This window comes from Cnephaeus nilssonii (genome assembly GCF_951640355.1).
Source record: "Cnephaeus nilssonii genome assembly, chromosome: 5".
NCBI classification, from domain to species: Eukaryota; Metazoa; Chordata; class Mammalia; order Chiroptera; family Vespertilionidae; genus Cnephaeus; species Cnephaeus nilssonii.
The window spans coordinates 23,932,919-23,959,776 of NC_137076.1; the positions used below are offsets into that span (position 1 = coordinate 23,932,919).

The 26,858-nt window shown below is 46.2% G+C and overlaps 1 protein-coding gene across 1 annotated transcript in view; it reads left to right on the forward strand.

Annotated features, from left to right (window-relative positions):
- Window positions 1-6,682: 6,682 nt before the first annotated feature.
- LOC307100248 (uncharacterized protein) overlaps window positions 6,683-26,858 on the forward strand; it is a gene marked incomplete at its 3' end in the record, with an annotated part of 127,214 nt that continues 107,038 nt past the window's right edge. Inside the window, exon 1 of the mRNA XM_079772636.1 lies at window positions 6,683-6,755. Within this exon, the coding sequence (XP_079628762.1) occupies window positions 6,753-6,755 (3 nt within the window). The 5' untranslated portion in view covers window positions 6,683-6,752. The remainder of the gene's footprint in view (window positions 6,756-26,858) is intronic.

Sequence of the window (26,858 nt, forward strand, 5' to 3'; positions counted from 1 at the left end):
ACCTCTTGGTCCCTTTCCCTGGCTGTCAGGCACCGATCACCCAATGGCAAATGGGGAACCGGGGGTGGGTGTTGGCGGGGGGAGGGGGTTGGGGGCAGGGCCACCTGCAGGCAGCTAGGGAAGATGGTCCTGATCACAGGCCAGGCCTAGGGACTGTACCCGTGCACAAATTTTGTGCGCCAGGCCTCTAGTTATATAGGATTATATGTCTATTCAGATTTTCTGTTCTTTCTCAGTCTTGGAAGATTATATGTTTTTTGGAATTTATCCTTTTTTCTAAATTTTCAAATTTGTTGGCATATCATTATTCATAGTATTGTCTTCTAAGTTTTTGGATTTCTCTGGTGTCATTGTCACTTAAATTCTTTCATTTCTAATTTTATGTATTTTGGTCCTATCCTTTTTTTTATGAACCTAGTTAAAATTTTATTAATTTTGTGTATTTTTTTCAAAGAACTAGCTTTTGTTTTCATTGATCTTTTATATATTTTTAGATCCTACTTTATTGTTGCTTATTTATTTTTTAAAATACGTTTTTATTGATTTTAGAGAGTGGGGAAGAGACAGGGAGAGAGAGAGAGAGGGAGAGAAACATAGATCTGCTGCCTCCTGCATGCCCCCTGCTGGGGTTCAAGCCCTAGAAACCTGGACACCCTGGCATGTGCCCACATTAGGAATAGAACCAGGGTCCTCTTGGTACATGGGTTGATGCTCAAACATTGAGTCACAGTGGCTGGGCTACTCATGTCTTTATTATATCCTTTATTTGGGCTTTATTTGTTGTTGTTTTTCTAGTTTCTTTAGGTGTAAGGTTTGATTTTTTTTCTTCTAGAGTTAAATTTTTTAATTGAGATTTACTTGTTTATTAGCTTTGCCTATAGTGCTATAAATTTTTCTATTATAACTGCTTTAGCTGTGTCCCATAGATTTGGGGTCATTGTCTTTTCATTTTCATTTGCCTTAAGGTATCTTTTGATTTTTTTCCCTTGATCTCTTCGTTAACCCTACATTGTTTAGTAGAGTACTATTTAGCTTTCATGTATTTGTGGTTTTCAGTTTTTTCTTGTAATTGGTTTATTCTTTTATCCCATTGTGATTTGTGAACATTTTCGATATGATTTCAAATTCCATAATTTATGGAGACTTATTTTGTGTCCCAACAGCTGGTGTGTCCTGGAACATGTTCTGCTGGGGTCTTTTCTGCATCTACAAGGGTTCAGGAATCTGGAGAAGGGCTGCAACATAAATTAAATAAACTAGACATGAAATATAAATTTGGGAGGCATTTTGGGGGTGCCAGACAGAAACTTGGTTCTAGCGACTAAGCTCTCCGAATCTCTGGACCCAGGGCATTTAAAAAAATATATTTTATTGATTTTTTATAGAGAGGAAGGGAGAGGGAGAGAGAGTTAGAAACATCGATGAGAGAGAAACAATCAGCTGCCTCCTGCACACCCCCTACTGGGGATGTGCCCGCAACCAAGAAACATGCCCTTGACCGGAATCGAACCTGGGACCCTTGAGTCTGCAGGAGGACACTCTATCCACTGAGCCAAACCGGCTAGGGCTGGACCCATGGCATTTTATTCCCACATTTTTCCCTATAGCAAAACAGATATACATATCAAAGGTAAGGGTTGGTAAACAATAAAGGACCGGTCTGGTTGGGGAACTGCCTTCAGGTGCTCCAGCAGCAGGTAATAACATGCAGATTTTCAGCCCTGCTGAAAGAGACCATTCAACCTTTTGAGCACTTCTCGAATTTATTATGACCCTGCTGAAATTCGCCTCCAGCAATGTTCCATATGCAAATGAAAAGGATGTATATTCTATTGCTTTGGGGTAAAATGTTCTATGTAAATCCATTAAAACTATGGGATCTAATGTGTTATTAGAGATCTCTGTTTCCCTGTTGATTTTCTGTCTGGGTGATTTATCCATTGATTTCCATGGAATGTTAAAGTACCTTACTAATACAGTCTTACTGTCAGAATCTTAATTTATGCTCCCCGCTGCTCCCTCCAATACTCACTTCCGATAGTATTTAGGTGCTTCTATGTTAGATGCATAAAAGTTTCCAAGGGTTATATTTTCTTGTTGGATTAATCACTTTATCATTATGAAATGTCATTCTTTTTTTCTTGTTATAACCTTTGTAGTAAAATCTATTTTGTCTGATATAAGTATTACTGGACCAGCTTTTCTTTCATCTCCAGTTGCATAAAATATCCTTTTTTATCTTTTTACTTTTAGGTAGTGTGTGTTACTTACAATCTCAAGTGGGTCTCTAGTAGGAAAAAAATATATATGTTTTTTTAAAAAATCCATTTAGCCCTGACCGGTTTGGCTCAGTGGATAGAGCGTCAGCCTGTGGACTCAGGGGTCCCAGGTTCGATTCCGGTCGAGGGCATGTACCTGGGTTGCGGGCACATCCCCAGTAGGGGGTGTGCAAGAGGCACCTGATCAATATTTCTCTCCCATCCATGTTTCTAGCTCTCTATCCCTCTCCCTTCCTCTCTGTAAAAAAATCAATTAAAAATATATTAAAACAAACAAATCCATTTAGCCATTCTATGTCTTTTGATTGTTGCATTCAAAACATTTACATTTAAAAGTAATTATTAATAGGAATGTCATTATTACCACTTTTTATTCATATTTTTATTTTTTTCTCTCTCTCTTTTTTAAAGGAAGTCTCTTTAACTTTTCTTGTAAAACTGGTTTAATGGCACTGAATATTTTTAGCTTTTTCTTGTATGGGAAAGTCTTTATCTGCTTTGTTTTTGTTTTTTTAAAGTCTGAATTATAGTGTCACTGGGTAGTGTAATCTTGGTTATAGGTCCTTTCTTATCATTACTAGGAATATTCCATGCTGGCCCTAGCCAGTGTGGCTAAGTTGGTTAGACATTGTCCTGCCCATGGAAAGGTTGTCAGTTTGAGACCTTGTCAGGGCACATATCCATGTTGTTGGTTCCATCCCTGGTTGGGATGGGTGTAGGAGGCAACCCATTGATGTTTTTCTCCCACCTCTCTCTCTCTCTCTCTCTCTCTCTCTCTCATCAATAAAAATATTCCAGGCCAAATCCTCCTGGCCTACAAAGTTGCTAATTAAGGACTTGTATGCATGCATATAAACATAACCAATGGACGCAAAACTCTGGGGGGTGAGGGCATATATGGGAGTGGGGTGGGGGGGCAATGGTAAGATATGTACACATATAATACCTTAATAAAAAAAATTGAAGAAAAAAAAAAGAATCCAGCTGACACTTTTATGGGATTTCCCTTGTATGTAACCAGCTGGTTTTCTCTTATTGCCTCTAAGATGATCTTTGTCTTTGATCTGTGGCAATTTAATTATGATGTGTCTTAAAATGAACCTTTGGTAAATCTTGCTTGGGACTGTCTGTACTTCCTGGACTTGTGCCTTCACTGGGTCACCTGGTCAGATGGCATTAGCAACACATTGTTCTCTCAAACCTCCGTCCTTGAAATGGCCCTTAGTTCTCCAGCAGTGGGCAGAACAGGGACACCCCAAGGACAGGGGTGGGAGGAAGGAATCTGATTGCCCAGTTATAGCTCATTGGTTGACCAGCTGTGGCATCTACTCAATGACCCTCCCACAGAGCAGCTGCTTGAACCATGTGTAACACTTTCCATTAGGGCCATATGCCAAGGCTACGGGGAAAATCTATACATACAAGGAACTCCTTGTGCCTTCTCAGTGGAGCTCTTTGGCTGAAAAGATCATCTTGTAGGGTGAGTCTTGAAATCTCATGGTTTCCATGGTGCTGGTGGATGCAGCAACACTAAGTCTATTCTGGCCCTTTTGTTTGTCATGATGGAGACTACAGGAACCACCTGCTCTTACCCCCTAATGTATCACCAATGGATTTCATGTAATCCACTTGGATCTTCTCTTCTGATTGTGATATATAACACTAGAGGACCGATGCACGAAATTCATGCAAGAGTAGGACTTCCTTTCCCCGCTACCTGCACCAGCTTCCCTCTGCACCCGGCACCCGGGCTTCCCTCTCAGCCCCAGCTTTGTCTGAAAGGACACCTGGTCTAATTAATATATTACACTTTTATTATTATAGACTAGATGCCCAGTGCATGAAATTCATGCACTTGGGGGAGGGGAGGTGGCCCTAAGCCCAGGCTGCACCCTCTCCAATCTGGGACTCTTCGGGGGATGATCTTGGGGGGCGAGATCAGGCTGGCAGTTGGACATCCCTCTCACAATCCGGGACTGCTGGCTCCTAACCACTCACCTGCCTGCCTGCCTGATTGCCCATAACCACTTCTGCCCATCTGCCTGATCACCCCTTAACTGCTCCCCAGCTGACCTAATTAAATCTAACTGCTCCCCTGCCGGCACGATCGCCCACAACAGCCTTCCCCTGCTGGCCTGGTCACCCCCACTTCCCTCCCCTGCAAACCTGGTCCCCCTCAACTGCCCTCCCCTGCTGGCCTGATGGTCCCCAACTGCCCTCCCCTGCCAGCCTGATCTCACCCCCAATTGCCCTCCTCTGCCTGCCAATTTGGTTCTGATTGGTCAGTTTCTATGCCAGTCAGCATCAAAAGCTTTGCCTCCTAGGCAGCCATTGGCTCCTCACAGTTGACCCAAATTTAATTCTGATTGGTTGATTTCTATGCCAGTCAGTATCTATGGGCCTATCAACAGGGCCTGATCAGAAAGGCAGGGCTGATCACCAGCCCTGGTGGAGGCCTGGAGAGAAATGGAGGTGCAGCTGCTGACTAGGCCCAGAGCTAAAGAAAGAGGCAAGTGCTGATCAACAACTGCTACAGAGCCGAAACCGGTCTGGCTCAGTGGATAGAGCGTCGGCCTGCGGACTCAAGGGTCCCGGGTTCGATTCCGGTCAAGGGCATGTACCTTGGTTGCGGGCACATCCCCAGTAGGGGGTGTGCAAGAGGCAGCTGATCGATGTTTCTCTCTCATTGATGTTTCTAACTCTCTATCCCTCTCTCTTCCTCTCTGTAAAAAAAATCAATAAAAATATATTAAAAAAACAAAAAAACAAAAAAACAAAAAAAACAACTGCTACAGAGGCTACGGGTCACACCCTGCTTCTCTCTTAAGGCCTCTCTCTGGGCGTGATTCCCAGCCCCCTGAGCAGTCAGTACTGGGTCACCTTGCCTGCAGCCATAGCAGTCAGCGCTGGGTCACCATGGCAACCCAGTGCTGACTGCAGGACTAACTTCCTGTTGGTAGATCCTCCTGGTCATTTTGGATGTGACAGACCCAGAGTTTTTATATATTAGGATAAGGTACAAAACTGCCATTCTCTGGAACAATATATCAATCCATTGATATTTTACTTCCTGACAATAATTCACAAAAATTCTCTTTAGGTTTGAATGATTCTTACATTGACAGATGAAACCCAGTTTTCTGATAAATCTCATTATTGCTGGATTAAACAGTGTAACTGTGGTAGGCAACAGGAATGGCACCAGGTGTCTGTTTGGGCTCAGATCAAACATGGATTCAGCAGCCTGGGTACTTGGGTTCTGGCTAAGAAAGAATTCAGAGCAAGACCCAAAGTGTAAGAGAACATTTACTGGGTAAATTACAGAGGTGTGAGAAGTAAGTCTTAGAAGAAATGGGCTTAGGATAGGAGTTAAGGAGGTAACGGAAGGGCCCTTGGAGCTTGAGAGTACAAGCTAATGGTAACCTGCCTGGGGGAGGAGATGGAAGGGAAGGGAAAGGTACAGGTGTGCTCCAGGGAGAGAGACCACACTGGGTCCTCCTTCCTAAAGGTTTTAGGGTGGAGATTTCAGGGGAGGTCCCAGGGGAAGATGTGAATGGAATATTCTGTAGCTTTCCAGTTGTGTCCATTCAGGGATGTGGCCTCCACTGATGGATTGGCCGGCACCAGGGCAGGGGTCATTATTCAATGCAGCTGGTCCTGATGTCAGCCCTGGCATTTTGATGCTTATTTGGGCCCTGAACTAGAGGAGGAAAAGTCACCCTGGGGACAAGGTCCCACCCTACAATTGACTGCCCATTGCTGGACACCTGGGCTCTCCACCCTGGTGACCTCTGTACCTGGCCCATCTCCTTGCTCTGCGTGGGTCTGTGGAACTGCCCACAAGATAACCACAAGTAAGGGGTGGCTCATGACCTCGGAGGACCGTGACTGAATCACCAGTGGGAACACATCTTTTCATGTGAAAAACCTTTTCTAAAGGTAACCAGTCTAAATACGCAGAAGTCACTTTTCAAGCTTGACATGATGGCTTGTTTCTGGTCTCAATGCTCTTTTTGGGAATCTGACTGCAGTTCTAGAAGGATTCCACCCTAAGGCATCCCTGGTCCCTGAGCCTGTGCACCTTTTTGGCAAATGCACACGTCAGACTCCAGTTGTCAAAAAAGATCAAAATGAAGCCAGATTCATTAGGTGCCTTTTCAGTGTGTGTGTTTGCAAGGAAGGAACACTGTTCCCTGGGGACTCTCAGCCCTGCCTATCAGTGCAAACGTCCCTGGACAGGAGACCTGGCCGCTTTGGGCTCAGGTTCCCCAGGCGCTAGGGGGCGATGTCTGCGAACTGAATGTCAGCCGAGCTGGGCGCCTGGTGGGTGGAGCTGCGGTGGGGGCGGGTGTCTACTACCAACCGGAAGTTCACTCAGATCGCATTTCCTTTGCACTTCCGTCTTTCGTCCACCTGCGGTCTGTAAGGTGGAGGGAGCCGCAGGCGGGACTCAGGGGGCCCAGGAAACCAGAAATGGTGAGTGTGCGGCCGGGCGCGGACACGGGGAGGAGGGGCGGGTGGAGCCGCCGGGGCGGGACCGTCTCTCCTCGGTCAGGTCCGGGCCTGCGGACCCCAGGCGCCCGGGGGCTCCGCTGAAACCGCAGGCCCCTCGGGCTCGCAGTGTGGGCCCAGCCGGGACCCGGGGTCCGGTTTGTCCCCGCGGCAGGGCCTTCGGCTGCGGAGCGAGTCTGGGCAGCTCTGCACCCACATCCCGCGGCTCCGCAGTTGGTGCGGTGACCGCGTGGAGGGTCAGTGGGGACAATGGTGACCCGGTCTCCGCGGTTCGTGCCTGGGAGGAGCTGTGGTCTGTGGGGCCCCCTGTCCCTCCTTTCTCCCCAGAAGGATCCCGTTTTCTCCTGAGTTTTGATGTTTGTGGAGCAGGCTCTCAAGTCCACCCCCTGTCCCCCAGGCCCTGCTCTGCAGCCAATGCCTGCATTTCCAGTCTCTCCTCCGGATCCTAAACCCCATCTTCCCTTCTCTGAGTCACAGCATCTTTATCAGCTGTTTGTTTTGTGGTGATTTTCAAACGGTTAAAAACAAAATTCAGCTGAGTAAGTGGAAGGTCTAACTGGCTTGATTCCCATTCACGAATCAGGCCGCATCCCATCTAGTAAATAGAATCGCAGAGGAGCTGTTCAAAATGGAAGGCGTTTACAATAGGCAGAAACGAAGTGGCTTTGACAGTTTATTAGCAAAAGAAAAGAGGGGATTGCTTCAGACAGGGTCACCTTCCTAGGGGAAGGAACAGCAGGAGGCTTTTAGACAGATTAGTGTTGAACAGCAAGTTGCAGAGTGACTGGGTTAGAATTTTACTCCTGGGAGAGGTGAAACTGCAGGTACATACAGGCATGCACCCCTGAACCTGGGGAGTCCATCTTGAGGCTGTTTTGTTGTTTTCAGTTCTCCTACACACACCTGCATGGTGTAGCCTGCTACACACCTAGGCCATATGGTGTAGCCTGTGAGTCCTAGGCAGCAAACCTGTACAACATGCTACTGTACTGAATACTGTAGGCAATTGTAATGCAGTGGTAGTAAGCATTTATGAAAAGGTGCAGTAAAAATGTGGTGTGCAAGGTAGAAAATGGTACATCCGTGTGGGCACTGACCCTGAATGGGCTACAGGACTGGAGGCTGCTCTGCAGGAGTCAGTGATTGGTGAGTGAATATGAAGGCCTAGGACGTTACTGTGCACGACTGTAGACTTTATCACATTGTACACTTAGGCCAGGAAATGTACAAAACACAGATTCTATCAAGTCCAGGAGGCAATGATGCAATCAAAAGGCACAGTCAACACAAGACCTCTGAGGCTGCTGCCCGCATCAAACAGCATACTGCTTCACAGCAAAGTTTTCTTTCACTAAGTAGAAAGCTCACAAAGATAAAGAGGATAGTACAGCAAATACAGGAACCAGTTTCTCATCATCAGGTTTCTATGTAGTGAGCGTAACTGTATGTGCTGGACTTTCACAGGACTGGCCGCACAGGAAGCTTGTTTACACCAGCATCATCATAAACATCTGAGCAATGCATTTCCCGATGACATTGTGATGGGTATGACATCACTAGGTGATTGCAATTTTTCAAAGCCACTGTAATCTTTTAGTTTTATAGAAGGGATTTTATTTTTTATTAAGTTACTATTAACATACAACATTATATTAGTTTAAGGTGTACAGCATCATCCTACATAATGCAAATTGACTATCACCCTCGCACAAGATGGCCACCCCCCATGTGGTTACAAGATGGCCGCCACAAGATGGCCAGCAGGGGAGGGCAGTTGTGGGCAATCAGGCCAGCAGGGGAGGAAAGTTGGGTGTGAATGGGCCTGCAGGAGAGGGAGGACAGTTGCGGGGGACCAGGCCTGCAGGGGTGGAGAGTTGGGGGGGACCAGGCCTACAGGGGAGGGCAGTTGGGGGCAACCAGGCTTGCAGGGGAGGGCAGTTAGGGGTGCAGGCTGGCAGGGGAGGGGCAGTTAGGGGCAATCGGGCCTACAGGGGAGCAGTTAGGTGTCAATTAGGCTGGCAGGAGAGTGGTTAGAGGCAATGAAGCAGGCAGGCAGGCAGGCAAGTGGTTGGGAGCCAGAAGTCCTGGATTATGAGGGGGATGTCTCAGATTGGAGAGGGTGTAGGCTGGGCTGAGGGACACACAACTCCCCCCCCCCCCCCCCCCGAGCAGGAATTTCGTGCACCAGACCTCAAGTGATTTGATATTTGTATGTAATGTGAAGTGATCATCACAATAAGTCTAGTTAGCATCAGTCATCATACATACTTACAGAATTTTTTTTCCTGTAAAAAGAACTTTTTTTTTTTTTTTTAATAATTTTATTGATTTCAGGGAGTTAGGGAGAGGGAGAGAGAGACAGAAACATCAATGATGGGAGAGGATCATGGATCGGCTGCCTCCTGCAGGCCCCCTACTGGGGATCGAGTCCATCACCCGAGCATGTGCCCTGACCGGGAATCGAACCTGGGACCTCCTGGTTCATAGGTCGATGCTCAACCACTGAGCCACACTGGCCGGGCTAAAAAGAACTTTTAAGATTTACTCTTAGGAACTTTCACATCTGAAATATGGTATTACTAACTGCTGTCACCATGCTGTACACTGCATTTCCATGACTTATTTTATAACTGGAAGTTTGTGCCTTTTGACACCTTTCATCCATTTGACCCCCACCTCACCCCTATACACCACTCCTGCAACCTCTAGCAACCATCAGTCTGCTCTGTATCTATGGAGTTGTTTTTTAAAGGTTCCACAGATAAGTGAGAACACATGGCATTTCTCTTTTTCTGACTTATTTCACAAAGCATCCTGCCCTCAAGGTCCATGAATGTGTTGTTAAAAGTGGCAGAATTTCTTTTTCTAATGGCTGAATAATACAATAATACTCCTCATGTGTGTATGCACCATTTTCCTTTTCTTTATGTTTTGTTTAAAGTATTACATATATCTCCTTTTCTCCTGATTGACCCCGCCCCTGCCACTCTCTCCCTCCTGGACAAGCCCCCACAGCCCCAGTGTCCATGTCCATTGGCTGTGCTAATATGCATGCATAGAATTCCTTTGGTTGATCTCTCCTCTCCCCTGCCTTCTCTCGGAGGTTGGACTGTCTGTTCAGTGTTTCTTAGTCTCTGGATTAATATTTGTTTATCATTTTTGTTCATTATTTACTGCGTATGAGTGTGATCATGTGATACTTATCTTTCTCCGACTGGCTTATTTTGCTTAATATAATGCTCTCCAGGTCCATCCATGCTGTTGCAAATAGTAAAAGTTCCTTCTTTTTTATAGCAGGGTAGTAGTCCATTGTGTAGATGTACCACAGTTTTTTAATCCACTCGTCTACTGATGGGCACTTAGGTTGTCTCCAAGTCATGTACCATTTTCTTTAAAAAAATGATGCAAATTCACACCCGAGGATATTTTTCCATTGATTTTTGGAGAGAGTGGAAGAGAGAGGCAAAGACAGAGAGGAACATTGATGTGGGAGAGAAACACATCAATTGGTTGTCTCCTGCAGGAGCCCCAAGCAGAGCTGGGCTGGGGAGGAGCCTGCAACCAAGGTACATGCCCCTGACCAGAATCGAACCTGGGACCTTTTGGTCTGCATGGTGATGTTCCATGCACTGAGCCAAACCGGCTAGGGTGTGTACTTCCGTTCAAAAAAAAATTTCTTTTTTTGAAATTATTACATATGTCGCCTTTTTTCTCCCATTGATCCTCTCCAGCCCTCTCTCTCCTCCCCCTCCCTCCTTCTCGTCCCCCGCCCCAGGTGTTCAGCAACTTACTGTCTGTGTCCATGGGTTATGCATATATGCATTTAAGGCCTTTGGTTGATTTCATCCCACCCACCCTCCCCCGCCTTCCCTCTGAGATTCCACACTCTCTTCCATGCTTCCATGTCTCTGAATCCACTCCTATCATCAGTTTATTTTCTGTTACTTAGATTCCACATATGAGTGAGATCATGTGATACTTGTCTTTCTCTGACTGACTTATGTCACTTATGATGATACTCTCCAGGTTCCTCCATGTTGTCTCAAAGGGTAAGAGATTGTTCTTTTTACTGCTGCATAGTTTTCCATGGTCTAAATGTACCACAGCTTTTTTATCCACTCATCTACTGATGGGCACTTGGGCTGTTTCCAGACCTTAGCTATTGTAAATGGTGCTACTATGAACATAGGGGTGCCTACATTGTTTCTGATAGATATTTCTGGGTTTCTTAGGGTATATTCCTCAAAGTGGGATGACTGGGTCAAACGGCGGATCCATATTTAATTTTTTAGGAAACTCCATACTGTTTTCCATAAAGTTTGTACCATCTGCATTCCCACCTGCCGTGTAGTAGGGTTCCCTTTTCTCCACCTCTGGCTTTGTGTCGCTTGAAACATCAGTGGTGGCCCAGAGCAACGTCAGGGGGGAGCAGAGGCCTGAGGCCAGGTGCTTTAAGCTAAGGAAGCCCCCATGCCCTTGAGCCTGCCAAGGGAAGTACCTGAAGGCCCACTGACCTTCCTGGGGAGCCTCCCCCTGCAGGTGTCCTACCTGCTCACACCCACCATGGAGGGAGCCTTTACAGTGAGAGAGGCTACAGCCCTGGAGAGCTGGGGAACTAGTGCACCTGCAGGAGGGGGTGATGCCCTTCTGAGGTTTTAGTTGTGGTCCCCCTGGGCCTGTTCCTAGGCATCGGTTGAAGTTTTATATCCAGGGTGTGGGTGCACATTGAGAAAATCTGTGAAAGTCAGGAGTGTGTGTCCTGGGTTAGGGATTGTGAGATTGGGAGTTCATTTGGGTCAGAACCTTACACTGAATCCAGCTGAGCACCCCCCTCACTGTGAGCTGAAGCCTGAGGGAGGGAGCACGTCTGTTGGTGGTGGAATGGTGGGAGCAGCACCTCGTGTTAGACCCAAGAGGTTGGACCGGATCTGGGTTCAGCAGCATAGGTGCTTGAATTCTGGCTGGGGATGAATTCAGAGCCAAGACTCAAACTATAAGAGAACATTTATTTGGGAAATCACAGAGGTAGAAGAAGAAATTCTTAGAAGGGCCGAAACCGGTTTGGCTCAGTGGATAGAGCGTCGGCCTGCGGACTCAAAGGTCCCAGGTTCGATTCTGGTCAAGGGCATGTACCTTGGTTGCGGGCACATCCCCAGTAGGGGGTGTGCAGGAGGCAGCTGATCGATGTTTCTCTCTCATCGATGTTTCTAACTCTCTATCCCTCTCCCTTCCTCTCTGTAAAAAATCAATAAAATATATTTTTTAAAAAAAAGAAAAAAAAAAAAGAAATTCTTAGAAGGCATGGGCTTAGGAAACAAGTTATAGAGGTAATGGCAGGGCCCCTGGCTCTTAGACGTGAGAAAGGTAGCTGTTACATGCCTGGGAGATGGGTGGGTGAGGAGAGGTTGGGACATGCTCCCAGGAAGGAGAGCAAGCTGGGTTCTCTGTCCTAAGGAGTTTAAGGGTGGAGATTTTAAGGGAGGTTGCGGGGAAAATCTCAGTGAAATATTCAGCAGCTTTCCAGATGTGCCCCTTCACGGTCTGGGTCTCCACCGATTGATTGGTTGTGTCCAGGGCCCAGGTCATCATTCAATGCAGTTGGTCCTGAGGTCAGCCCGGCATCGCTTTTCTGGTTTTGCTGCTTTTCTGGGCCTGCAGCTAAAATACAAGGGTGGCCTAGAGGTTATTTCTAGGGGGAAAAGGTCCGGGTTCTAAACTGCATGACCAGCAATATGCTACGGGATGAAAGGTCACCCTGGGGATGAGGTCCCAGCCTACAGATGTCTGCTGCTAGGCATGACCTTCTGCCCCTGGCCCATTCTCCTTGCTCTGCTCATGTGTGTCTGACTGCCCAGCACATTTCCATTGTTCCCCAGGGAGAGGAGAGTATGGGAGGTCCCAGACTTCATTCCTGGGGTGGCTGCTCAGGTGTCACTCCTTTGCTTCCCCAGGGACTGTAACACTCGAGGGGTTCTGTCTCAGCCAGGAGAGTCTAGAATGTGGCACCTTCTGAAAGTGGCTTTCCTCTGTCCTGTGGGAAGCAGGCTGCTGAATCCAATGTATGTGGTTCTTTCCTTCAGAGCCTTTATGCATCACCTAGGGAAGCCCTTTCACTCTAGTTTCCCAGAGAATGAAAATGTCCATTGACTGAATGTACCAGGTAGAAAAAAAAGGGAAAGATTGAGACATCCCAGCAGGGTGGCTCAGTGGGTGAGCGTCAACCTATAAAACAGGAGGTCGCTGTTCCATTCTGGTCAGGGCACATGCGTGAGTTGCACATGCTTGATCCCCAGTAGGGAGCATGCAGGAGGCAGCCAATCAATGATTCTTCTCATCACTGATGTTTCTCTCTATCTCACTCTTCTTTTCTCTCTGGAATATATTACAAATATATATATATACAGAGAGAGAGACAGAACGAGAGCAAGAGAGACGGCCCTAGCTGGTTTAGCTCAGTGAATCAACGAGTCCTGGGTTTGATTGTGAACAAGGGCACATACTTGATTGCTGGCTCCTCCCTGGCCCAGGCCCTGGTCTGGCCATGTGCAGGAGGCAACCAATCTATGTGTTTCTCCTACATAGGTATTATCTCTGTCTTTTCCTCTCTCTTCCACTCTCTCTAAAAATCAGTGGAAAAATATCCTTGGATGACCATTAAAAAGAGAGAGGGAGTTAAGATGAATAAAGCAAGGAAATTTGTGAAAGCAAACAGATTTTTCTTTTCCCTTTTATGCCAGAGAAACTCCAAATATGGAAGGCAGCTATGCTCACCACTATACCACCAACGCCCTGAAACTCCAAATATGAAATGAATATATTTAAATTTTTAGGCACATATTTATTTTTATTTTTTTAAATATATTTTTATTGATTTCAGAGAGGAAAGAGAGGGAGAGACACAAACATCAATGGTGAGAGAGAATCATGGATTGCCTGCCTCCTGCACGCCCCCCTTCTGGGAATCAAGCCTGCCAAAAACTCAGGCTTGTCCTTGAGTGGGAATCTAACCATGATCTCCTGGTTCATGGGTCAACATTCCACCACTTAGCCACACCTACAGGGCACATTTTTTATTTTTAGATCACTGTTTATATGGCATGTCTCTGGAGCAAGCATCTCAAACTTACTGCCCGCGGGCCCCATGCAGCCCAAAACGAATATTTTTGCAGCCCAACCAATATTATGGCATGTAAGAAATGTTTTAATAAAAATTTCGCAACTTAATTTTACAATATCCTGTCATAATCTATATCCTACATAATAAAATGGTAATATGTAAATTACCATCACTCCGCTACGCCCACGATTGGGCCAGCAGGAGGCGCAGGGGGCGGGACTCAGGGTGGCCGGGGTAGCTGATTGGGCCAGAAGGACGCTGAGCTCGCGGCGCCTCTGGCACCGCGAGCTCAGCGTCTGTACCATGGATGCCGGAGGCTTTCGGAAGGCCTGGGGTGCCTGCGGACAGCCAGCCGGACAGGTCCCCCGCGATCAAAGGCCAAAGCGGGGGACCTGGCTGCCTGTCTGCTCCGGCGCAAGGCCTTTCGAAAGCCTCCGCAGCGCCGGAGGCTTTCGGAAGGCCTGGGGCGCCTGCGGACAGCCAGCCGGACAGGTCCCCCGCGATCAAAGGCCAAAGCGGGGGACCTGGCCGCCTGTCTGCTCCGGCGCAAGGCCTTTCGAAAGCCTCCGCAGCGCCGGAGGCTTTCGGAAGGCCTGGGGCGCCTGCGGACAGCCAGCCGGACAGGTCCCCCGCGATCAAAGGCCAAAGCGGGGGACCTGGCCGCCTGTCTGCTCCGGCGCAAGGCCTTTCGAAAGCCTCCGCAGCGCCGGAGGCTTTCGGAAGGCCTGGGGCGCCTGCGGACAGCCAGCCGGACAGGTCCCCCGCGATCAAAGGCCAAAGCGGGGGACCTGGCCGCCTGTCTGCTCCGGCGCAAGGCCTTTCGAAAGCCTCCGCAGCGCCGGAGGCTTTCGGAAGGCCTGGGGCACCGGCGGACAGCCAGCCGGACAGGTCCCCCGCGATCAAAGGCCAAAGCGGGGGACCTGGCCGGCTGTCTGCTCCGGCGCAAGGCCTTTCGAAAGCCTTTCGGAAGGCCTGGGGCACCGGCGGACAGCCCGCTGGTGCACCAGGTGCATGATTAAATCATGCACTGGGCCTCTAGTATATATATAAAAGACTAATATGCAAATTGTCCGCTTAGGAGTTCTACCAGGAGAGCGGCAGTTCATTCGCTCGCTCGCTATGACATGCGCTGACCACCAGGGGGTGGTGTGGAACATAGCAGATGGCAGCAGGGCGCTGAGGGAGCAAAGGAAAAAGGAGGCCAGGAGGTGGGGATGCCAGGTCTAGGGAGCCTACCCATGCATGAATTTTGTGCACCAGGCCTCTATTAATAACGAACTACAACATTTGCTAATCAGTGATTACTGTAATCGTGTTGCATTCATTTCCCTTAGTGCCTTACGTGCAGGTGCGTCATTTCTCTCCTCTAATACTAGCAGTGAATATTTTAGCAGCCGGTTGCCATGTCATTAGTCTTGGACTGACTGACTTGGGCTGCATGGGGCCCGCGGGCTTCAGGAAGTATTTTGCTTTCAGAGAACAAGAAAGATAGTTTTATTTGCGTTATGCTTATTAATTTGTGCAGTGATTCAATGTCTGGTAAGTTAATCTTCAAGAAAAAATAGTAACTGTTATTAAAATGTTCTATTATTTGCCCTGACTGGTTTGGCTCAGTGGATAGAATGTCGGCCTGTGGACTGAAGGGTCCCGGGTTCTATTCCGGTCAAGGGCATGTACCTTGGTTGTGGGCACAACCCAGTAGGGGGTGTGAAGGAGGCAGCTGATTGATGTTTCTCTCTCATCGATGTTTCTAGCTCTCTATCCCTCTCCCTTCCTCTCTGTAAAAAAATCAATAAAGTATATATTTTTTAAAATGTTCTATTTTATGTTAACAATTAGTCATTTATTTCAGCCCTTCGTATTCAGAATGTCTCTATCAAAATAAACATACGTTTCTATGAAAATTGAAGCTTTTGTTTTTTTGCAGCCCACATAAACTTAAGTGAGCGAGAATCATTGATGGCTGCCTCCTGCATGCCTCCTACTGGGAATCAAGCCTTTGAGTTTGACATGCTTGCTCTAGAGAATCTTAAAAATAGTTACATCATTGAATATTTATTGTAGTTGATGTGAGAACTATGAGGTCATTATGTAAATGTCTGAAAATTCATTACATTTTAGGAGTTAAACTGTTATTATTTAAAGAAATTAAATTCTAGAATGGTTAAAAATAGAGTGTAAATTTTTGCATCTTTTGCAATACACCTGTGAAATAGAAAAGTGCAACTTAAAACTCACTGCCCACATATGCTGGTCCCTCCAGCACTGTTTCTCCAGTTACCCCTAAATAGTGTTTTGATCATTTCTTAGCAAATGTCCCAGTGTATACCAAGTCTTGCCACTACCACTGGATGCTCCACACGTTTGTGGTGGGGCAGGGCCTCAGGAAGTCCTCAGGATGAGGAAAGCAGAGTTTATCAGATGCAAAAACAACCCAAAATTTGACCATGTGAGGGAGGACTCTGCACAGGTGGTGCCTGGGAAGGAAAAATGGCTCCAGACCTAGCGCCACACAGCTCAGTCTGTGCCAGATTCTCCAGGAACCTGATCTCTGCAGGACAGGTCCACTAAGTGTGAGGCAGGTGGGGCTCTTGGTCTCCCTTGAGGGGGAGCTGCCCGCCAGGCTTGGGGGAAGGTGGATGGAGTGGCACTCAGCCTTGAGCACCCAACTGTGTCTGTCCTGGATTCTGCCCTCACCTCAGCATGGTGGAGCCACCAGGAGGACCATGCTCGTGGGAGTCCAGAGGTGGGACTAGGGCATCTCTCCTGAGGGGAGGCACCAGTGAGGGTCATAGAAAAATTTGGGGAATGACCTCTGTCCCAGAGGCATACAGCTCAGTCACTGACACCTTAGAGTCTGCCCACACTCAATCCCAGGCAGGTGACTCCTTAGCAAAGCACAAGATCCGAGGGTTTTTCTTACCTTGTAATTAGCACTTGGACTGTTCATTTAAAAAAATATATATCTTTATTGGTTTTAGAGAGGAAGGGAGAGGGAGAGACAGATAGAAATATCTATGATGAAAGAGAATAATCCGCCGAAACCGGTTTGGCTCAGTGGATAGAGCGTCGGCCTGCGGACTGAAAGGTCCCAGGTTCGATTCCGGTCAAGGGCATGTACCTTGGTTGCGGGCATGTCCCCAGTGGGGGGTGTGCAGGAGGCAGCTGGTCGATGTTTCTCTCCCATTGATGTTTCTAGCTCTCTGTCCCTCTCCCTTCCTCTCTGTAAAAAATCAATAGAATACATTTTTTTTAAAAAAGAAAGAGAATAATCCATAGACTGCCTCCTGCTGCCCCTCTTCCCCCTGGGGATCTTACCTGCAACTGGTCATCTGTCCTGAACAGGGATGGAACTATGACCTCCTGGTTCATAGGTGGATGCTCAAGCACTGAGCCAGGCGGTTTGGGCAAACTATACATTTTTTGATGGTTGCCTCCTGACAGCTTGAGCCTCAGCCGCTCTTGTCCCTATTGCCTCCCACTTGAACAAGCTGATAAGAAAGCCTGGGTGGTGTCTCCTATAGAGCAGCAGGTGATTCAAACCACAGAATCCCTGCCTGTGCAGAACTCTTGCCCAGGACCCATCTTCGAAGCCCCCCATGACCACACCAGGCTCCATTTCTGGCTCTGAAGCCAGGTCTCAGCTGCTGGAGAGGCCAGCCCGGCCCTCCTTTGAGACCTCTATGTGAGTCCTAAGGCTTTTCCTGCTCTCTTGGTGTGGGTGTGAGGGGTGACACACCAGCATCACTCTCATCCACACCTCTGCAGGTGACCATACACTTGAACTTGCTGCCAGGAACAGCACATCCCAACATCCAGCCGTGTGGGTCTGTCTTCTGTTTCTCAGACTTGCTCACCTGTGGCTGCTGGGAGCCGGGCGGATGGTGCCGGGAGCTGTGCTGCCCCATGTGGCATTGCTGAGCCTGTTGCGCCTCATTTCTATGTACCAGAGTGGACAGTTTCATGTGTTTCTAGGCAATTGGCAGGCAGAGTATGGTATTGGGCCCTCTTTAAATGGTTCTGGAATCATTTGCTCTGCCTCTGCCAGTTCAATAAATGTGTGACCAAAGATAGCAGGCCAATTATTAAGTTGATGATATTGTATGGCCCGTGAATGATGTTATAACTATCCAGATGGCCCTTGGCAGAAAAAAGGTTCCTAACCCCTGCTCTGTAGAAAAAATAATCAGGGCTCAACTGGGAGCTTGTCCTACTCATTCCTCTCCCTGGACCTAAGACAAGAGAGGTTTCCCTATTTTGTCATTGCTCTACTGAATAGATCATTGGGTTTTCTGGCATCACAAGTGGTGAGTGGGAACCTTTCTGTGTTCCCTACACACAGACATCAGTGGGTATGCTGTCTCTCTGGGAGCGGCATTGAGGGGAATTATGCTGTGGGCAGGTCCTATGCCTGGGATAGACTTTCCTGCTGCTGGGACTCAAAGGAGAGCTCAGAAATGAGACCAGTTGGGAGAAGAGCCCCTAGAGTAGCATCAAGTTTTTGGAGAAAATCACTTTTGTAAATTTTATGTCTTCAAATTGAAGAATATTTTAAACTATTGGGATGACATTGGTTAATAAAATTATATAAGTTTCAAGTGTACAATTCTGTAACATGTCATGTGTACACTGTATTGTGTGTTCCCCACCCAAAGTCTCCTTCCGTCACCATTTATTCTTCCCCTTTACCCTCTTCTACCTCTGGTACCCCATGCTGTTGTCTGAGTCTAAGTGTTTATTTTGCTTAATCCCGCGCCCTTTTTTCATTCCTCCCCTTTCACAGCTGTCAGTCTGTTCTCTGTATCTATGAGTGTCTGTATACTTCGTTAGTTTCTCTTCTTTACATTCCAAATATTAATGCAATCAAGTGATATTTGTGTTTCTCTTACTGGTTTTCTTCACTTACCATAATGCACTCCAGGTCTATTCATACTGTCATGGAGGGTAAGATTTCCTTCATTTTTACCGCTGAGTAATATTCAATTGGGTTGAACCATGGCTTTTTTATCCACTCACCTCCTGATGGGCACTTGTGCTTCTTCCAAATTGGGGCTATTGTAAATAATGTTACAATGAAGGCAGAGGTGCATATTTTCTTTTGCATTAGTGTTTTGAGGGTTTTTTTTTGTTTTTTTTTTTTTTGGCGGGGGGATATATTTCCAGAAGTGAAATGGCTGGGTCATTGCCAGGCTGACTGCAGACCCTGAACGACAGATGAATGGATTACTCTGACACAAAGTTTGCTGTGAAAGAGAGGCCTAAGGTACTGCCTGGCTAAAGGAACCCAGGCAAACTAGATTGTCTGCCTCGTTAGGCTTTTATTGTAACAGCAGTTGAAGATAAAGTTTATCTTTCAGATACAATCAGTAAGGTAAGTAATTTTGGGAGCAAACTTGTGTTTGTAATATCCTTTAAGCAAGGACACTCAAAGATTAAGTATAAGGATTGCAGTAAACACCCGGTGTCTGTACGTGCACAGAATTGTTTGGAAAGGTCAAGGAATAATTACTGGCACTGCTTTTAGCACTCCCTAAGTCAGAATTTCCATAAAAGGCAGGCAGCCTTCCACATACTTCTTTTTTCTCGGAATGTCCTTCAAACTTTCCAATCAAGTCTCGGGTGCACCCCAGCATCTCCCCCCCCCCCTTTTTTAAAAATATATTTTATTGATTTCTTACAGAGAGGAAGGGAGAGGGACAGAGAGCTAGAAACATCGATGAGAGAGAAACATCGACCAGCTTCCCCCTGCACACCCCCCACCGGGGATGTGCCCACAACCAAGGCACATGCCCCTGACCGGAATCGAACCCGGGACCTTTCAGTCTGCAGGCCGACGCTCTATCCACTGAGCCAAACCGGTTTTGGCGCATCTTCCCCTTTTTTGTTTTGCTGAATGTACTGGTAGAAGACAGAGGGAGGCGACGAACCTTCTGCTTTGGAATATCGGATTCTGCGAATTGCATTTACTGCTCCAGTTCCGATTTTACAAGCTATGAAAAAAACAAAAAGAGGAATGGTTAGTTATCTGAAATGTGTAGAGTGTGAGTACACTCCAACAATTGCTCAGCCCCTACCATCAGCTTCATCATCATCCCCCAGGTTATTCCCTGGGCCATTTGGGTCCAGGGAAGGTGCATCATTTGGGGCTGTGGAGTCTCCAGGCCCAAATTCTTTATTTTTGGAAGAGGATTGGTCCCATGCTGTGCCACGGCAGGGTTTAATCTGGCCAGCTGGAATCCACAGTATCCTATGGAGGTAGAAATGCACGCATACCCTCTCCGCCATGTTAATAATTCCTTACAACCTTTCCAACCAAGTCTCATGTGCTCCCCAACAGGTTATGAGTCAGTTGTATTTTTAAGTTTAGAGGAAACTCCATACTGACACTTGTACTTTGTGCCTTTATTGATGACTAGAAGCCCAGTGCCTGAAAATGGGGGGGGGGGGGGGGGGAGTGGCGGAGTCCGTCAGCCTGGCCTGCCCTCTCTCACAGTCTGGGAGCCCTCAGGGGCAGGAGCCAACCCAGCGATCAGGGGAAGGCGATGCCCCTATCACACTTCTGCTGCTGCCACTGCCAGCAGCTCAAGCCTCAGCCAGCCCTGCTTACTTGAGCCTTGGGTGGCCCTGGGCGGCTGGGTAGCTGCCATGCAAGGCTTGCCTGTGCCTTGGTCCGGCCCTGGGCAGCTGGGAAGCTGACATTTGATGCTTGCCTGCACCTCAAGCATCGGCTGGGCAGCCGCCATCCAAGGCTTGCAAGCACCTAGGGCCAGCCCTGTGTGACTGGGCTGCCAACATCTGTGGCTTTCCTGTGTCTCGGGCCAGCCCTGGGTGGCTAGGGGGCTGAGGAGACTGGTGGACTCTGGAGGCAGGTGCGGCATGGCAGGGCCCGCCCTCGAGACCTACCTGTGGGCGGACCCAGATGTGCTGCATGCCTGCTGCCCCAGCTGGGCTGAAGGGGCTGGGTACCGCCATCTTGTGGCTGTGGGTGATGCCATCTTTGAGGACGTGGTAGTCAATTAGCATATTCCCTCTTTATTGGCTGTAGGTGCTGCCATTTTGTGAGGTTGTGGTGGTCAATTAGCATATTCCCTCTTTATGAGATAGGATAGCCATTCTGACAAGTTTGAGGTGATTTTTCAGTGTGGGTTTAATTTCATTTTTCATATGTGTATTGGCCATCTGTATGTCCTCTTTGGGGAAGTATCTGTTCAGGTCCTTTGCCCATTTTTCTTTTTTTAAAAAAAATATATTTTATTGATTTTTTACAGAGAGGAAAGAGAGAGGGATAGAGAGCTAGAAACATCGATCAGCTGCCTCCTGCACACCCCCCACAGGGGATATGCCTGCAACCAAGGTACATGCCCTTGACCGGAATCGAACCTGGGACCCTTGAGGAACCTGGGACCTTTAAGTCCGCAGGCCGATGCTCTATCCACTGAGCCAAACCGGTTAGAGCTGCCCATTTTTCTTTTTATAGAAGCTGTTTTCTTTGCTGTTTTTTATTTAATGTTTTTAAATCAGCACTGTTGGGTATATTTTTTATTGATGTTAGAGAGAGCTAGGGGGGAGAGAGAGGTAGAGAAAAACATCTATTGGTTGACTCCCATTCACACCCCAATTGGGAATCAAACACAAAACTGGGCATGTGTCCTGATCGGGAACTGAACCCACCACCTTTTTTAAATTATTTTTTTTGGTGTTGAATTGTATAAATTCTTTATAAATTTTGGGTAATAACCCCTTACCAGAGGTTTCATTGGTGAATATGTTCTCTCACTGGGTTGTTTGCCTTTTTATTTTGTTGACTGTTTCCTTTTAGTTTGATGCAGTCCCATTTGTTTATTTTTTCTTTTGTTTCTCTTTCCTGGGGAGACATATCAGAAAAAGTATTGATAGGAGTAATGTCCACAATTTTATTGCCAGTTTTTTCGGGTAGGATTTTTATGGTTTTGTGTTTTACATTTAAGTATTTTATGCATTTTTAGTTTATTCTTGTGTATGGTGTAAGAAACTGTTCTAGTTTCCTTTTTTTGGCATTTTCCCAGCATCATTGATTGGATGTGTTATCTTTATTGTGTATTCTCCTTTGTCAAGTATTCTGTGACCATAAAGGCATGGGATTATTTCTGGGCTCTCTGTTCTGTTCCACTAATTTATATGCTGCTTTTATGCCAGGACCATGCTGTTTTAATTACTATAGCCTTGTAGTACAGTTGGATATTAGGTAGTGTGATTCATCTACATTTATGCTTCTATCTCAAGATTGCTGTTGCTATTCAGGGTGTTTTGTGGTCCCATATAATATTTTTGAATATTTGCTCTAGTTATGTGAGATTCAGCATTGGTATCTTTTTAAAAAAATATATTTTTATTGATTTCAGAGAGCAAGGGAGAGGGAGAGATAGAAACATCAATGATGAGAGAGAATCATTGATCGGCTGCCTCCTGCATGCCCCCTTCTGGTGATCGAGCCCACAACCCAGGCATATGCCCTTGACCGGAATCAAATGTGGGACCTTTCAGTCCACAGGTCATGGTCTATCCACTGAGCTGAGCCAGCTAGGGCCAGCATTGGCATCTTGATAGGAATTGGATTGAAGCTATAGATTGCTTTGGGTAGTGTGGACATTTTAATGATATTAATTTTTTCTATCCATAAACACCACATATGCTTGCATTTATAGTTTACATTCCAATTACAGTTTACATTTGATTTTATTTTGTATTAGTTTCAGGAGTAGAACATAGTGTTGAGACAAATTTTACAGAGTTTTATAACTGATATTTTCGTTTCCCCCTGACCTCTTATGCACTTTGTAAGCATGTGCTTTTTCAACATGAAAATATTCCAGGCTTCAATAAATACCCTATACATGCCAAGTCTTAAATTTTTCCTGAACGTCCAGGCCACAGTTACCGTGTTACAGTTCTGCCAGAATTTTGAGTGTGATCTTATGATTTCAATATACGTGTCTATGTATTCTAAAAATCAGTATGAAGTAACCCTCAGGCTCATGAGTAGAGGACTTCTGTAGAGGGCTAAATTGCCCTGTCTTGCTCATGCCTGAGCTCTAATTCTCATGTCCTATCTTCATGAAATGAGAGAGGCAAAAAAAGTCAACCTGAGTTACTAACAAATATTATAAAAAACAAATGACCATCATACTCCTCCACAAGAATATTTTCATTCATTTAGTTGTATCTCCCTACTTCTAATAATCTGGAGTACTTCAGGACAATATGGCCACGTACATTTTGTTCTCATTGGAATTTCCACACACTGCCTGGTCTCTCCTGTTTGGTGATGAGAATAGAAGAGAAAGCTACCAGGCCTTTATTGTAGTTACTAAAACTTTATGCAGATGTGACAGTATGCTTTCATGGACTGTTGCATCAAATGGTGGTTATAGTAGAGATGAATTTTCTCACAGGGAATCGATGGGCTTAAAATAGAAGTATTGTAATTTATTAATATAGAAGTTGTTCAAGGTGCTCTTTACCCTGACATTAGAGAGCAAAGAAGACTTGAAGTGATCACAGTAAAATCATATCAATAAATTTCATGTGTTCTTGGGAAAATGAGTGCAGCAAATTAATAACTTGATTGTCTTACAATCAAGTTATAGAGTGAATGTTGGGGACCATGTGTCCTATGTGAACTTCCTATGAATTTTATATAGATCCCCAGTTCTGTCTGTCTCACCCATTCTCCTATATGTATATGTGGGAGGTTTTAGGACTCAGTGGCCTTTGAGGATGTTAATGTGGAGTTCACCATGGAGGAATGGGCTTTCCTGGATCCCACCCAGAAGAAACTCTACACAGATGTGATGCTGGAAACCTTCTGGAACCTGGCATCAGTAGGTAGTTATCACAAATTCTTTTTTTTTTTTTTAATATGTGTTTATTGATTTTAGAGAGGAAGGAGTTGGGGAGAATGCTAGCATCCTACATAATAAAATGGTAATATGTAAATTACCATCACTCCGCTACGCCCACGATTGGGTCAGCAGGAGGCGCAGGGGGCGGGACTCAGGGTGGCCGGGGTAGCTGATTGGGCCAGCAGGACGCTGAGCTCGCGGCGCCAGTGGCGCCGCGAGCTCAGCGTCTATGCCATGGCTGCCGGAGGCTTTCGGAAGGCCTGGGGCACCGGCGGACAGCCGGACGGGTCCCCCGCCATCAAAGGCCAAAGCGGGGGACCCGGCCGGCTGTCTGCTCCGGCGCAAGGCCTTTCGAAAGCCTCCGCAGCGCCGGAGGCTTTCGGAAGGCCTGGGGCACCGGCGGACAGCCGGCCGGGTCCCCCGCGATCAAAGGCCAAAGCGGGGAACCCGGCCGGCTGTCTGCTCCGGCGCAAGGCCTTTCGAAAGCCTCCGCAGCGCCGGAGGTTTTCGGAAGGCCTGGGGCACCGGCGGACAGCCGGCCGGGTCCCCCGCGATCAAAGGCCAAAGCGGGGGACCCGGCCGGCTGTCTGCTCCGGCGCAAGGCCTTTCGAAAGCCTCCGCAGCACCGGAGGCTTTCGGAAGGCCTGGGGCACCCGCGGACAGCCAGCCCGCTGGTGCACCAGGTGCATGATTAAATCATGCACTGGGCCTCTAGTAATCAATAATGAGAGAGAATCACTGATTGACTACCTCCTGTGCGCCTCACACTGGGGACCTAGCCTGCAAATGGATCCCACTGGGAATTGACCTGTTACCTCCTGGTTCATACTGGTCCATAGGTTGACGGTCAACCACAGAGTGACTCTGGCCTACACCAACTTGTTATTTATTTAATCAATTAGAAAACTACTATTGCTTGCTCATTAATGCTGTTTCAATAACTGAAATACAGAAAGGGAATACATTGGTAATTAAATTAGGAATATCACAGCTCATTGTGTACCTAAAATCTAACCATTTTTTATATTCTTTTTTTTTTTTAATATATTTTATTGATTTTCTACAGAGAGGAAGGGAGAGGGATAGAGAGTTAGAAACATCGATGGGAGAGAAACATTGATCAGCCAACTCCTGCACACCCTCTACTGGGGATGTGCTGGCAACCAAGGTACATGCCCTTGACCGGAATCGAACCCGGGACCTTTCAGTCCGCAGGCCGACGCTCTATCCACTGAGCCAAACCGGTTTCGGCCATTTTTTTATATTCTTTAACACATTAAGTTCCCAGCCTGTTTTGTATTCCGGACGGAAAGTATAGTGTCAGTCACTGGTGACTGACCAGGCATTTAAGGTGTTAATAGTTTACAATGCTTTTTCTAGCAGGTATTTTAGAAGAAAAAGGTGAAGACCATGACACTGAAGATAAGTATGAATATCATGGGATGAATCTTAGGTGAGTCACTTTGACATGAGAAAGCATTAAGAGCACCTTTGTTTTTTTAAATAGGTTTTTATATATTTTATTTACTTATTCATTTAATATTTTAAATTTATTTCAGAGAGGTAGAGAGAGGGAGAAAGAGAGAGAAACATCAATGATGAGAGAGAATTATGAAGGCTGCCTCCTGCATACCCCACACTCGGTATTAAGAACAGAACCTCGGCATTTGCCCTGACCAGGAATTCATCTGTGACCTTGTTCAGAGGTCTGTGCTCAACCACTTGGCCATGCAGGTGGTGAGAAAATATCTTTTTATTGATTTTAGAGTGTGGAGGTGTGAGGGAGATGTAGAAAAATCGATTGGTTGCCTCCTGCATGCACTGTACTGGGGTTAATAAATCTACAGTCTGTCCATGTTCCCTTTTGGGGAATTGAACTGGCAACCCCATGGGTCCATGCTAAATCACTGAGCCACAAAACAATCTTAAAAACAGGTAATCCAATTGTATCAGCCCAGTTTTAAATTTATTGTCTCTTAGAATAATCTCATCAAAATGTTTTTTTCTGAAATGTGACCTAAAGTTTAGTGTATAAAAACTAATTATACTTGGAAACAATATACAGATGTTCCATTAGTGAATATAAGTGTTTTCATAATGTCTATGATCCAGCCTATATCAGAGGTTTTAGGATATGCAATTTCAAAAATCAGAATGTACAGAAATCCTGCACTTTCCTTGAAAATGGTAAAAATGTCATCGTCGTACTATTAATAAATATTAAATTATTGACAGAGTATTAATAATATGCTTCTGATTTTTACAGCAGTCATACGGTAGAGAGAGTCTGTACCAGGAAGGATGGTATTCGATGCAGAGAAAACTTCAGCCAGATTCCAAGTCATAATGAAAAGAGGGAAACTCCTATTGAAATAAAACAACCTAAAGTCACCTTGTGTAGGCAAATATTCATGCTTTACTTATCCTTGAATAATCACCTGAGCTCTCATATTGGACCCAACCTATACCTGTGTCAAGAATATGACGAAAACCCTTATGAAGGTAAGGAAGCTGAGGAAGCTTTCAGGCATCACCACAATATTCGAAGCAATGAAGGCAGCCCCTGTGGGAAAGCTTTCTACTATTCAACATCCCTTAGAAATCATGAAAGAACTCATACTGGGGAAAGACGCTATGAATGTAAAGTTTGTGGTAAAGTTTTCTCTTATTCAACTTCCCTCCAAAATCATAAAAGAACTCATACTGGGGAAAAACCGTATGATTGTAAACAGTGTGGAAAAGCCTTCTTTACTCTGCGTGCCTTCCGATATCATGAAAGAATTCATACTGGGGTAAAACCCTATGAATGTAAGCAATGTGGGAAAGCTTTCATGGTTCTAAGTACCCTCCAACGTCACGAAAGAATTCATACTGGGGAAAAACCCTATAAATGTAAACATTGTGGCAAAACTTTCACTAATGTATCTTCTGTCCATTGTCATGAAAGAATTCATACTGGGGAAAAACCCTATGAATGTAAGCAATGTGGGAAAGCTTTCCTTGCTCTAGGTGCCCTCCGACATCATGAAAGAATTCATACTGGGGAAAAACCTTATAAATGTAACCATT